This window comes from Macrobrachium nipponense, chromosome 9 (genome assembly GCF_015104395.2).
Source record: "Macrobrachium nipponense isolate FS-2020 chromosome 9, ASM1510439v2, whole genome shotgun sequence".
Lineage (NCBI taxonomy): Eukaryota > Metazoa > Arthropoda > Malacostraca > Decapoda > Palaemonidae > Macrobrachium > Macrobrachium nipponense.
Window position 1 is genome coordinate 71,685,786 of NC_061110.1, and position 14,707 is coordinate 71,700,492.

General features: G+C 35.0%; 1 protein-coding gene across 1 annotated transcript in view; it reads left to right on the forward strand.

Annotated features, from left to right (window-relative positions):
• LOC135218099 (uncharacterized) overlaps window positions 1-14,390 on the forward strand; it is a 25,763-nt gene extending 11,373 nt beyond the window's left edge. Inside the window, exons 3-7 of the mRNA XM_064254246.1 lie at window positions 7,570-7,605; window positions 7,747-7,939; window positions 9,054-9,263; window positions 12,750-12,871; window positions 14,329-14,390. Coding sequence (XP_064110316.1) covers window positions 7,570-7,605; window positions 7,747-7,939; window positions 9,054-9,263; window positions 12,750-12,871; window positions 14,329-14,390 — 623 coding nt within the window. The remainder of the gene's footprint in view (window positions 1-7,569; window positions 7,606-7,746; window positions 7,940-9,053; window positions 9,264-12,749; window positions 12,872-14,328) is intronic.
• Window positions 14,391-14,707: the final 317 nt, after the last annotated feature.

Below are 14,707 nucleotides of genomic sequence, written 5' to 3' on the forward strand. Positions count from 1 at the left end.
GATTGCTGTGATTAATGAAAAGTCATAATATTGCAACAAATCATACGAGAGAGAAAATTATACATTTAATGTGTGTTATTAACCAGAAAAAAAGATTCAATACTGAATAAAAACATATTCCAAAGATATATGCGTTAATAATGAAAGCATATTGCATATAATGAGCAGTAATAAAAAAAATCATATTCACCAATTTCTAGGCACATACAGGTGTCGGCCGAACTCAAGAATGCCCCTGACGACGGTTGACTTCAACTGTTGCCATTATAATGCCTTCACTATAATTTGTTCATCCTGTCCTTTCCTCACTTGTTGGCATGACTCCCTGGCCTCTTCGTACTACCCAAACATTTCAGGAATATGATCCGATAATAATATGAGCATCCTTTTACATAAGGTCGAAAATATATCTAGTCTCTCTTGATATACGAACCAAACGGTGGGGTTTTCACCACCATATTAACTGTCCTACATGGTGGAAACGTTTTCCTCGAGACAATCACAGAACAGTAGAAATACTCGTACTGCACGTAGACCACGTGTTGCGCCGCCTCATTCGACACCTCGCCAAAGTCAACGTCAGCACTGATCCACTGACTGCAGTTTTATATTGCATAATATTATGAGCATCGTTTAACACAACGTCGAAAAAAAGAAAAAGGGCTTATTAATCATACCATGAATTCAATGAATGCACTCGGTATTTAAAGTCATTGGCATCAACAACAGCATAACTAATTACATATATCAAAACATATTGAGATATGTACTTTATAAAGATTAGATCGACATTGACTTCAGAAACTTTATGAAGCTGTAATATAATTCCAATGTATTTGTTACATTGCTTTTCTGATCAACAATATTAAAATTATAATTGGTAATTACGTTATAATCCCCCCCCCCCCCCCCCGCCTCCCTCTCTCTAAACTAAAGAGTTTGACACAGTAATAGAAAAATTGGCAAAGACTGGAATATACTCCTATCTGGAGACTTAAAATTTCCTTTCATAGACTGGAGAGAACGAATAGGAGATTGTGGTTTTATTTATACATATAAAATAGAGAGTAATAATAGGGCAGAAGATAAGAGGCAATTCGTAAAGCTATTAAATATGCTACTAGAACACAACATTCAACAAATAAATCACCTGCCAACAAGAAAAGATAGTACTTTAGACCTAGTATTTGTGAATGAGGTGTATTATGGTAAAGAAATAATAGTGTCTAATACGAGTATTTCAGACCATATTGTCATAGAACTAACAGTCCATTCCAAAGCAAATGAAAACAGAGATAAGCAAGAGATTAAAAAGTGGGAAGTATATGGAAAATACAATTTCTACAGTAAGAATATAAAATGGTCAGAAATAAATGAAGAATTAAACAAATTGATGATATACAGGTAAATACGGGTATATTATATAAAATATTATAAAAAATAATGGATAAGTATATACCAATGAAGAAAAGTAAACATCAGTCATGTATACCAAGAAACAGAAGGATCTTGTTCCAGAAAATCAGAAAGTTGAAAAAAGATCTTGCAAAAAAATGCATGGAAAGTGATGGAACTAAAAAGTAATATAGAAAATGCAGAAGAAAAGATTATACAATCAAAATAAAATGAAAAATGGGACTTAGAAGAAAAGACCCTATAAAATATCAAGCAAAACCCCAAACAATTGTACTCATATGCGAAAAAGATGAATAAAAGAAGAGTAGAAATAGGCCCTCTAAGAAATGAAGGGAGATTAACGAATGAAAAAATGGAAATATGCCACATATTAGCAGAAAGATATAAGAGAGAATCTACCGCTAAAATTGATAATGAAGATAATGATACAGAAAATAAGAGATGAAAATAGTGAATATTTATCAGACATAGATATTTATGAAGCTGATATTGTGCAGGCTATTAATGAAATAAAAAATGGATCAGCAGCCGAGCCAGAGGGTGTCCCTGCTATTTTTTTAAAGAAAGTAGTTAATTCTATTGCAAAGCCGCTCACAATATTATTAAGGTAAAGTGTAGATACAGGCAAGATTCATGATGAACATAAATTAGCATATATTACCCCTACTTTCAAAAGTGGATCAAGACTAGAGGCAGGTAATTATAGGCCTGTGAGTCTAACATCATATATTATGAAAGTGTATGAAAAGATAATGAAGAAAAATATTATGAAACATTTAATGAAAAATAATTTGTTTAATATAGGACAACATGGTTTTGTACCCGGAAAAAGTACGCAAACCCAATTGTTAGTCCACTGTGAGAACATATATAAAATATGATAAACGGAAAAGAAACAGATGTGGTTTACCTAGACTTTGTAAAGAAAATTAGGAAACATAATATAGTGGACAAAGTAGGAAGATGGATAAAAGAATTTTTACAAAACAGAAAACAAATAGTGATTGCAAACGAGGTACGGTGTTAGCTGCGCTACTATTTGTTATTATGATTGCAGACTAGGTAGCGAGTAGTTTCGCCGATGACACAAGAATAAGTTGAGAAATTACTTGTGATGAAGATAGGAACTCGCTACAAAGAGACCTAAACAAAATATATGAATGGGCAAAGGTAAATAGGATGCGAATGTTGTTATGGCACTTCAAAACAAGAAAAGCCGAACATATGATTACGATTTATAAAATGTATGTATGTAGTTCACTTGAATATTGCAATATAATATGGTACTCACACTACCAAAAGGATATAGCACAAATAGAGAGTTTACAAAGGTCCTTTACGGCTAGAATAGAAGAAGTTAAGGATCTTGAGTACTGGGAAAGACTACAATTTTTAGAATTATATAGTCTAGAAAGGAGAAGAGAACGCTGCATAATAATACAGGCACGGAAACAGATAGAAGGAATTGCCAAAAACATCATGGAACAGAAAATATCAGGAAGACCAAACAGAGGTAGATTAATAGTGCCCAAAAATATACCAGGAAAACTAAGGAAAGCACACAGGACATTAATCCACCACGCACCAGCATCGACAATGCAGCGTCTATTCAATACGTTGCCAGCTCATCTGAGGAACATATCAGGAATGAGCGCAGATGTGTTTAAGAATAAGCTCGACAAATATCTAAGATGCAACCCAGACCATCCAAGATTGGAAGATGCAAAATATGCCGGAAGATGCATTAGCAATTCTCTGGTAGACATTAGAGGTGCCTCACACTGAGGGACCTGGGGAAACCCGAACGAGCTGTACTGTCTGTAAGGTAAGGTAAGGTCTCTCTCTCTCTCTCTCTCTCTCTCTCTCTCTCTCTCTCTCTCTCTCAGCCAGTGGATCTATGACTCGAAACGAATTATGTTGTCATTTAATGAGGTAATTAACGGCCTTTAATGCCTATTCTTCTTCAGGTTTGACCTAAATGCTAAAAATTAAAGCTAAGTATATCTAATTCATTAGTATGCATTGTTCATTTCTGTTACTTAATTGATGTACTATGTGGAAAGTGATACTAAACTATGAGACTCATTACCGGCAAATGATAATCTTTAACGAATAAAGGAACTTTCACTTGGAATACCCACCATAAAGCAACAACATAACTCCAATTATTACAATTTCATTATTGTCATATTTGGATTGCTACCATTATTACCATTATTATTACTGTTACTACGATCACTATTACTAATATTGCTATTACTACTGTAACAATTAAGGCAATTCTTGATGTTACTTTTACAAAACTTTGTCAAGAATTTCATACAACCTGATCTTGACATCTCTGTCTTGTTAATTTCATTAACATCAGAAAATACTTGATCATTAAGTCCAACTTTACCTTACTGTTATTAATATTTCGCTCTGGAAGAATCTATGCATACTTCTAGTTATAATTTTAAACCTCTCCCAAGATTAGTAGATTCTATAGATTTTTAGGTCGACGTCGTATCTTTACAGATAAGTGATTCAGTAATTACAAGCCAATTTCTACTCTGCCTGTGCTCCCCAAAGTTGTAGAAAAACTTATTTTTAAGCCATTATGTAAGTATGTGGAATCTAAAAGATTGTTAACTGATAATCAACAAGCATGCAAGAAGCAGTTAGGTACAGTGGTGCTCAAATCTGATGCAACATGATTCTTTTTGTATCATCTAGATTCTCAGACTCAAAGTGACATTGCCAAGTAGTGTTAAAAAAAAAAATTTCTAATGTCATACATGTCGAAAAGTTTGTGAATTCACAGCTAGCACTATTTTCCTTGAGGTTATATAAATATGATCCCTTTTATGCATTTATATAAGTCGTAATCTGTGTGTTTTGAGCTGATTTTTTTCACTTTGCCTAGTTCAAACTACAGTGTGATAGAGCTAGCAGTACCATCAATGAAAGCACACTTAACATGCTCCTCAGACTGGACAACATAACTACTTCTGCAGCATTATAACAGTAGACCTAATAAGCTCAACAGCTATAACAACATTTTCGAAATTGGAATAGGAATTACAACAAGTTTTCTTTGGACATTTAAGTTTCAGGCTGTGTTTAAGCTGCCTGTATGTTGCAAAATGATGTATAGGCCTAAGAAAATAATCTAAGCGTTCTGAGATGTAATATGTTACTAATGAATTTATTTATAGAGATTGCTTGTTCTTTGAGGAATAAAAGATGACAAGTATTTTGATTATATGGAGAAGATGGCTATTATTCGAAATATCTATTAGTATTAATATCAAGGTGTATGGAACACTACTTTCTGGCAAGAGATTGTTAATATTGAGATATGAATGCTATGTGTAAAGTAAAGAAATACACCACACCTAGGCCTAGGAACAAAATCTCGGTTTTGACAAAAGAATAATTGCATAGGCAAATATTTGCTAGTAAGCCATCATTTTTGAAATGGTTAAGAAATATATCATAAAAAATTTCATTTGTATGAAAATGCAAATATTCCTCTGAAATTTTTAAAATAAATATTTTCAAGATAATTTCATTGTCACTTTTCATTGTAGACATACATATGTTACACCAGGTGGTTCTTGCACCACCACTCTAATAGTTGCGTCACACGCGCTCCACTCACACCTTGATACTTTTGTATGTACATATTTACATTTTTTTAGAGTTGAGATGTGAAAACAATCAAATAGGACCATTTCAAATTTTATGGTTACTTTGAAAGCAATATTAATGTTGTAACAAATTTTTTCGTTTTTATCTAACAGTTGAAGTGAGGTTTGGTGACGACTTTGTTTTGGTCAAATGCATCAGTGATGAGTGAACGAAAGTTATGAAAATATTTTGTAAGTGGTTTTTCCGAAATCTGACTACATGTGACATTTTCTTACAGTTTTGAAAGTGTGTGACCGATCTAACTATTATGGAATGTATTATGGTCTTATTGTACGCAATAGTCGTGTTTTCGCCTTGAAATAACAGATAAATATGGCGTATGTTAAGCTGCCAGTTAGTGAATTTTGAACAAAATGTTATGCAATTATGTAGCGCCAGTTCTGAGCTTAGCTGTACCTGCAATGGTCTTTTATTTTTTATTCGTGTGCCCTTTGAAAGAGAATCTATGTTAGGATTTTAATTATAGAGTAATTCAAATAGATTTTAATAACGCTTTTGTTTCAGTAAATTACGAGGCACTTATTTATAAACTTCAGAATCTTGGACTGGGTGGATATGTTCTATGTTTCCTTCAAGATTTCCTTACAGGCAGGCAGCAGCGACTTGCTTTTGATGGAATTTTTAGCGACCTGCGACTTATTGTATCAGGAGCTGTTATTTTTAAAGTACACAAGTAATATGGTTGTTAGCCTGAGAAAAACAAATCTATTTAGTATTCCGATGATGAAATGCTTGTGGGTGTAGCAAAGTCCACTGTTGAGAAATGAAGCTTCCCTTAGTCACAATTATGGCATGGAGTCTGTTGGGTATGAGGCTGAAATTCAGTAAAACGGAAACATTATTGATTAACAGATCTCGTACAGATTTTCGTGCCCATCCTCCCCTTCAGATTGATAGAACTCTGCTGTATGAGTCTGAAGCTTTAACTATTCTAGGTGTGAATTTTGAACTCATATCTTACTTTAGAGAAACATGTAATGAAAGTGTTAGCAAATGCCACGCAAAGGTTAGGTATTGTAAGAAAGGCCTGATGCATTTATAGCAGTGGTAAAATCATCGTAACCTGTTTTTGCATCCATTTATCCTTCTTTTACTAGAATATTGTTCAACGGTGTGGATGTCTGCTTCTGTTAGAGATTCATCTCTTATAGATAGTGGTCAGCTGTGGTAAGTTGTATTTTAACAGAGATCTTTCACATTCACAATTGTTCATTGTTCCCCTTTTCTTACCGAGGGCGACCAGATTCGCTAAACAGCAGCAATATTATGCAGTCAATACGCCTCACTGTCAAACTTCTCAGTTCCAGAGGTCCTTTATTCCTCACACAGTTGGACTGAGGAAGTTCTGTAATTGAAACCTTAGAAGCTCAGGCAAAAATGCAATGCCTTACTACCCTAATACAATTGTCCTTGCGTTTTAATGATTTACCTACATTTTTATCTATTGATTTATTATTTGTTTATTTGTTAGTTTTTTATAAGTCATCTTTTTTTATCTGTATTTCGTTTTACCCTCTGCTACTTTTTCTAATGAACATCATATTATATGGATGATTGAATATCAGGTCAATGTCCCCTCGTTCCATATTGATACGGTTTATTGCCTGAATAATATATATAATATATATATCTATATATATATATATATATATATATATATATATATATATATATATATATATATATATCTATATATATATATATTTGTGTGCAGAAAATTGGTCCCCATGATAATTTCAGTGTATGTCCAGATGACCCCTATTGAAAGGAATTCTAATTGTTCTAAACTTTCTGTCCTCAATACTTATCTATATAATTATGAGGGTATAAACTATTTTAATCAAGGCTCATGCGAGAGTATTTAATCATTTTCAGATTTTCATGTCTCCATTTTTTAAACTTTCTATAACACTGTGGATTTTTATTAAAGCTGCTTTTTTCCTATAAAATTCAAACAAAACCAATTTTTTGCCGAAATGTTATTCACCAGATCCATTATCTCTGTTCTTTCCTTGCTTTGTCACCCTTGATTATGAACCTGTTCATTAACGCTTGTTTGACTCTTAAAATTCAACGTGCTCGTGTACAAAATTTCATATAAAACGCTGTTTCGTAAAGTTTACAAAGATATGATGGATTTTAATTGAATAAATAAATAGATAAATAAATAAAAAAAATAAATAGATAAATAACAAATAATGAACGGGTAACATAAGGCAACCACCATTCTATTCATGTGATCAAGGTGCAATTTCTTGGAACTAACCATATATTTTAATCAAACTTCTTTTTTATAGAAACAAATGGAAATCCATTTCCAGAACTTGTCCACAAAAATTCTTAAAAAAAATACAACTTTTAATTACATTTAGCACAACTAGGACCGCCTCTTCCATATACTATAAATATCCACTGTATATTATTATTTCTTTTTTTATCGGCCGTAAATTTATTTTTCAGGTATCGAGGCATTTGTTTGCGAATCGCCAGTAACAAGTAAGTCTTAAAATTATGATACGTTTATTGCCAGTAACAAACGATGCCAATTTTACATTATTGATAATTTACAAATAAGGAAAATGTTCAGTTTGTTTTCGTAGTCTGCGCACCATAAAGGTGTCTCATTTCGATTTCTAGGTTTAACCAACGCAACAGGAGAAATCGTTGCTCGCAAAGTTCTCAATATGCCGATGACTTGTATGTGGAGGATAACATTACCTGCCGGAATGATGATAAAGATGACATTCACCGAGTTTAACCTTAATGCGTGCTGCGGTTGTGCTTATCTAAGAGTAATTGACACAGAATTTACTCCGATTGCTCTGACAGGGTAAGCAACATTTTCCCTTATTATCAATTTCTAATGAAACAATATAACCACTGTTTTATCGCAAAGTTCGTCTTTCAGCATTTTTTACTTCTTTTTTTTTACAAACACTAATAATAATACATGATTTATCAAGGATTAATATTAGTTCCTGATATTAATGTCCCTAATTTAAAACTGCAAGGATGGTGGAGATATGTGGATGATATTTTTGCTATTTTGCTAGGTGATGAAAATGGAATAGAAACTTTTCTAGACGAACTCAATAAGTTTGATAACAACATCCAATTCACTTTAGACAAAAGTAACAATAATAAACTGCCCTTTTTAGACATATTCATACAAAGAAAAGAAACAGTATATGAATTCAGAACATATAGAAAAACCACACACACAAACTCATATATTCATTTCTTCTCTTTTCACTGTCATGATATAAAAATAGGTGTTCTAACAAGTCTATTTCTTAGGGCAATGAGAACGTGTGACCCTTGCATGATAAAGCAAGATATAAATTACATCGATAAAAGCTTTGATGCATTAGCATACCGAATGGTTCAGAAAAAGGGCACTCAACAAAGCTAGTAAGATTTTTTACAGAGCAAATGTAGAGAATACGTGGAATAAAGAAAACAAGAAAATAGATGCCCTCCCATTTATGACTAAAATGAAACAAATCACTTCAAAAATGAAAGAAAGTGAATATAAATTTGTGTATACCTTTGATCATACCGTAAAAAACAAAGTATGTAAAAATAAATTGGAAGGAGAAGACAGTAATACAATTGTGGAGACACATATGTGGAGGAATCAGGTAAGGGAATAAAGACTAGAATAATCCAAAAGCACAAAAGGGCAGTACAGCTTAACTCTCAAGGGAGTGTTATAGCTAGACATTGTTGGGAAAATGACCATAGGATGGAAAAACAGTACGCATATATACAAAAGCAAAAAAACCAGTCATAGGAAGGTAGTAGAAGGAGCACTCATCAGAGAGATTAAAGTAATAGAAGGAAACAAAGGTTTTACCTCAGAAGATCCCATAAACCGAGCTTTGATATAAAAAGAAGCTAAGATTGACCCTGCTGACCTGGAGATTAGGTTTTCTGCCCAACAGACTTTTGGTGACCACTCCCTCACCACAAGGGTTAATCCCATTGACCATCAGCTCAGGATGTCAGAGCGACAAGAGGGGATTAGCAACTCCCAAGGAAACCAAAACAGCCATCACATCAATGACAGCTCAACAAGAAGAAGTTCCAGAAGACTGCTGGGCCTCTACCCAGGCTAACAACTACACATCTCTTGAAAATGGGCCACAGATAGGGTCTGAAAGTACTTGAGTGTGGAGTAAAATCAAATGTAAATACTAAGAAGTAAACATGTTACACAGTGATTTTGTGGGTTTTCAGAAGAAAACTGAACGTAGTTTTTGTCTGGTTTATTATTATGATTATTTTTATCATTATTATTATCATTTTTTTTCTTTTGCTCTATCACAGTCCTCCAATTCGAATGGGTGGTATTTATTGTGTAGGGTTCCGGGTTGCATCCTGCCTCCTTAGGAGTCCATCACTTTTCTTAATATGTGCGCCGTTTCTAGGATCACACTCTTCTGCATGAGTCCTGGAGCTACTTCAGCCTCTAGTTTTTCTAGATTCCTTTTCAGGGATCCTGGGATCGTGCCTAGCGTTCCTATGATTATGGGTACAATTTCCACTGGCATATCCCATATCCTTCTAATTTCTATTTGCAGGTCTTGATACTTATCCATTTTTCCCTCTCTTTCTCTTCAACTCTGGTGTCCCATGGTATTGCGACATCAATGAGTGATACTTTCTTCTTGATTTTGTCAATCAACGTCACGTCTGGTCTATTTGCTCGTATCACCCTATCTTTTCTGATACCATAGTCCCAGAGGATCTTTGCCTGATCATTTTCTATCACTCCTTCAGGTTGGTGCTCGTACCACTTATTACTGCAAGGTAGCGGATGTTTCTTGCAAAGGCTCCAGTGGAGGGCTTTTGCCACTGAATCATGCCTCTTTTTGTACTGGTTCTGTGTAAGTTCCGGACATTCGCTTGCTATGTGGTTTATGGTTTCAGTTATTATTATTATCATTATTATTTTTTTTTTCTTGCTCTATCACAGTCCTCCAATTCGACTGGGTGATGTTTATAGTGTGGGGTTCCGGGTTGCTTCCTGCCTCCTTAGGAGTCCATCACTTTTCTTACTATGTGGGCCGTTTCTAGGATCACACTCTTCTGCATGAGTCCTGGAGCTACTTCAGCCTCTAGTTTTTCTAGATTCCTCTTCAGGGATCTTGGGATTGTGCCTAGTGCTCCTATGATTATGGGTACAATTTCCGCTGGCATATCCCATATCCCTCTTATTTCTATTTTCAGATCTTGATACTTATCCATTTTTTCCATCTCTTTCTCTTCAATTCTGGTGTCCCATGGTATTGCGACATCAATGAGTGATACTTTCTTCTTGACTTTGTCAATCAACGTCACGTCTGGTTTATTTGCACATATCACCCTATCTGTTCTGATACCATAGTCCCAGAGGATCTTTGCCTGATCGTTTTGTATCACTCCCTCAGGTTGGTGCTCGTACCACTTCTTACTGCAAGGTAGCTGATGTTTCTTGTACAGGCTCCAGTGGAGGGCTTTTGCCACTGAATCATGCCTCCTTTTGTACTGGTTCTGTGCAAGTGGCGGACCTTCGCTTGCTATGTGGTTTATGGTTTCATTTTTCGTATTGCACTTCCTACATATGGGAGAGATGTTATTTCCGTCTATCGTTCTTTGAACATATCTGGTTCTTAGGGCCTGATCTTGTGCCCTTGTTATCATTCCTTCAGTTTCCTTCTTTAGCTCTCCCCTCTGTAGCCATTGCCATATGTCATCGCTGGCTAGTTCTTTAGTCTGTCTCATGTATTGTCCGTGCATTGGTTTGTTGTGCCAGTTTTCTGTTCTGTTTGTCATTCTCCTGTCTCTGTATATTTCTGGGTCTTCGTCTATTTTTATTAGTCATTCTTCCCATGCACTCTTTAGCCACTCGTCTTCACTGGTTTTCAGATATTGCTCCAGTGCTCTGTTCTTGATGTTGACTCAGTCCTCTATCCTTAGTAGTCCCCTCCCTCCTTCCTTTCGTGGTATGTATAGTCTATCCGTATTTGCTCTTGGGTGTAGTGCTTTATGTATTGTCATATGTTTCCTGGTTTTCTGATCCATGCTGCGGAGTTCTGCCTTCGTCCATTCTACTATTCCTGTGCTGTGTCTGATTACTGGCATTGCCCATGTGTTTATGGCTTTTATCATATTTCCGGCATTGAGTTTTGACTTCAGTATCGCCTTGAGTCTCTGCATATATTCTTTCTTGATCGTGTCCTTCATCTCTTGGTGTTTTATATCCCCTCCTTCCATTATTCCCAGGTATTTGTATCCAGTCTCATCTATGTGCTTGATGTTGTTCCCATCTGGTAGCTTTATCCCTTCAGTTCTCGTTACTTTACCTTTTTGTATGTTGACTAAGGTGCATTTTTCTATTCCAAACTCCATTCTGATGTCCCCAGATACAATCCTTACAGTCTAGATTAGGGTATCTATTTCCTTGATGCTCTTACCATACAGCTTGATGTCGTCCATGAACATCAGATGGTTGATTCTGTTGCCTCTTTTCTTGAGTTGGTACCCAGCATCCATCTTCTGTAGTACTTTTTTCATGAAGAGTAGTGGGGACAGTGAGTCGCCCTGGAAGATCCCTCTCCTGATATTAACCTCTGCTAGTCTTATTCCAGAGCTTGTAAGTATTGTATTCCAGTTGCGCATAGTATTTTTGAGGAAGCTGATGGTGTTTTCCTCTGTCCCATACACTTTCAGGCATTCTATTAGCCATGCTTAGGTTGGTTTTCCTTTTCCTACTGTTCTTCATTACCATTTTGTCTATCAGGAGCCGGTCCTTTGTGCCCCTACACTTCCTTCTGCAGCCTTTCTGTTGGAGGGGGATGGTGTTTGTCTCCTCTAGGTAGTTGTATAGCCTTTCATCCATGATACCTGTTAGTAACTTCCACATTATTGGTAGGCAGGTGATAGGCCTGTATTACTTTTTATTATTTTTATTATTAGGCATTATTATTATTATTATTATTATTATTATTATTATTATTATTATTATTATTATTATTATTATTATTATTATTATTATTACATAACCCAATCTTATCATATATTATTCCTACATCTTGACGGGCACAATTATGAAATATTTCTAATTTCGATGTGATTCTCAAAGCTGCTGAACAAAACCCTTACCACATCTTGTGGATACTTTACATAGCTCCAGCATTCTTTAGTTATTGGCTGATTTTAATTCCTTAAGACAGATACCACGATTCCACACAACAAGAGTTTCCCAGAGTTTTTCTACACCTAAGCCTGTTAAGGTTTCCCTTTTCCTTTTGGAAAATGAATTAAACTTTATAGACAACTAGCTATCGCTCCTTGACCGTAGGCATAATATTTTCACACATTTAGAATAATTTTGCTTCTAACTTGATTTTTTTCCTTTTCACCACAAGACAGCAAGAGTGGTAGCAAATACTAACACCTAGGGATTTGATACGTAGCATTAATGTTGCCTAACTATAGCACGGGGACCTGAAACTTATGAACATTATTTTTATTCTTCGAAGTTCTTGTAACATACAATTAACATTTAGATTCTGCACAGAACTTATTAATCATAAATTAAATAATTTTTTTACACAAATATGTATAACATACTTATATTCTTCTATATTCAACAGACGCGACCATTGCGGCACCACTATTCCTTCGCCCATCCCTGCAACAATAAGCAATCAGATCGAAATTACGCTTTATACCAATGGGGCAGCCAGCCTTCCTGGATTGGTAATTCAGTATGAAGGTAGGTGAGAACTAAATATTCTAAGTGACTTTCATATATTTCTTTCAGTCATCCACTGTTGTAATTTGTATATCGAAACAAAATATACTGTTAGCATCATTACGCTGTAGAAATATTTCGAAAGGTGATTTGATCACGTATGTAATTGCACACACACACACACACACACACACACACACACGCACACACACACACATATATATATATATATATATATATATATATATATATATATATATATATATATATATATATATATATATATATATAAATTCTTCTTTTAATACAGGATACGTCTAAAGTATAAAAGGCCCATTAAAGCACTCTGGTTTAAAGCTAAGGACTATATTTCGGTGGACCAACTTCCATCTTCATCAAGCAGTGAATGACCGGAGTTACATTAGCGAAATATATAGTGGGAGCTATGCCCTTAGGTGATGCCTGGGCTCACCACTAAACATATGTTGGTTCTGTTAACTGTCTTAATCCGCTTCATCGTTGCATAAAGGAAGATATTGTCTATATAGTTGAGGTCTCAGGCTCCACTGGAAAGGTTGATCCTATTATTTTGTTGTTTAATCAGTGCAAATTCCACCGTTTGTAACGACAGCTACTCCTATATAAAATTCGGGATGAGTTCCAATCCATGGTGTGGTTCATGTTATTTATATGATGGAAAATTGTCGAACTATGTTGTCCATATCTAAGTGATTATTATGTTGAGTTAATCTTTCCGAGAGAGCCTTACCTATAAAACCATAGTATGACTTCTTACAATCCCTGTAGGGATTTGCTAAACCCTTATGTCTTTGGAAACGAGTTTCAGCTGAACTTTGATTAATCAAGGATTTCCCCAGTGTATTCGGCTAAGCTTTATGTGATCTCTCATAAATTATCCATGTGAGGGACTGTGATTTTGTTTGCGTATTTTTCCATTCTTTGTTTTCTGTGGGTTTGAAAAAATGCTCTTTGTTCTATGCATGTTTTTCTATTAATTTGTTAAAATATCCCACGCAACTGTATGCTGGCATTGTTTGAACCATATCATCATCATTATTTTTCATCGTAGAAGAAAAGTAAGACATATAATAATGATGATATTAGGTGATGGTTTATTCTAATTAATATAAAATTCAACATATATAAATTAAAACACAATTTAAAAAAAACACACACACACAGAAAAACAAAAACAAAAAACAAACAAAAACCGATAACCAACCTTATGCAGTGAAGGCAAGAGACAGAATGACAATGCATAAATAAAAGTTAGCTCAGGTACAGTTGTGTGGAGGTCTGGGTATTTAACTGGGGAACCACTTGATTAATAAATAATGATTCTACGATAGGCAGTTCATATGCATTGCTTGTTTCGCCTATGATTCGGAAATGGCTTCTTTCTATATATATTTTACAGTTTTGTGAACGGTTTCTTATATTACAATGTTCGGGATTAGAGTGCCTACAGCCAGTACGGAAACTTAATTCCCCGATGAGAGTCGATTCTGACCCGCAGTAACCTCCTCGTTTATCCGACATATGTCCCAGAGTTACACTTAGGGCAAGTATACTTATAAACCACGTTGGAGGTCAAAAGAGGGTCCAATCGATCTTTATATCTGAAAAAGGAATCGATTATTAGTGGGTTTATTGGAATTAATTTCAAATTAATGGTACCATAATGTTTATGAACAATTTGTGCAAACTTTTTCCGAAAGGAATCATCATGTAAAAACCGGAATTTGGCATAAAAAGCTAATTTTGGTACTGTACAGGGTCAGAATCGACTCTCATCGGGGATTAATTTTCCGTACTGGCTGGAGGCTCTCCAATCCT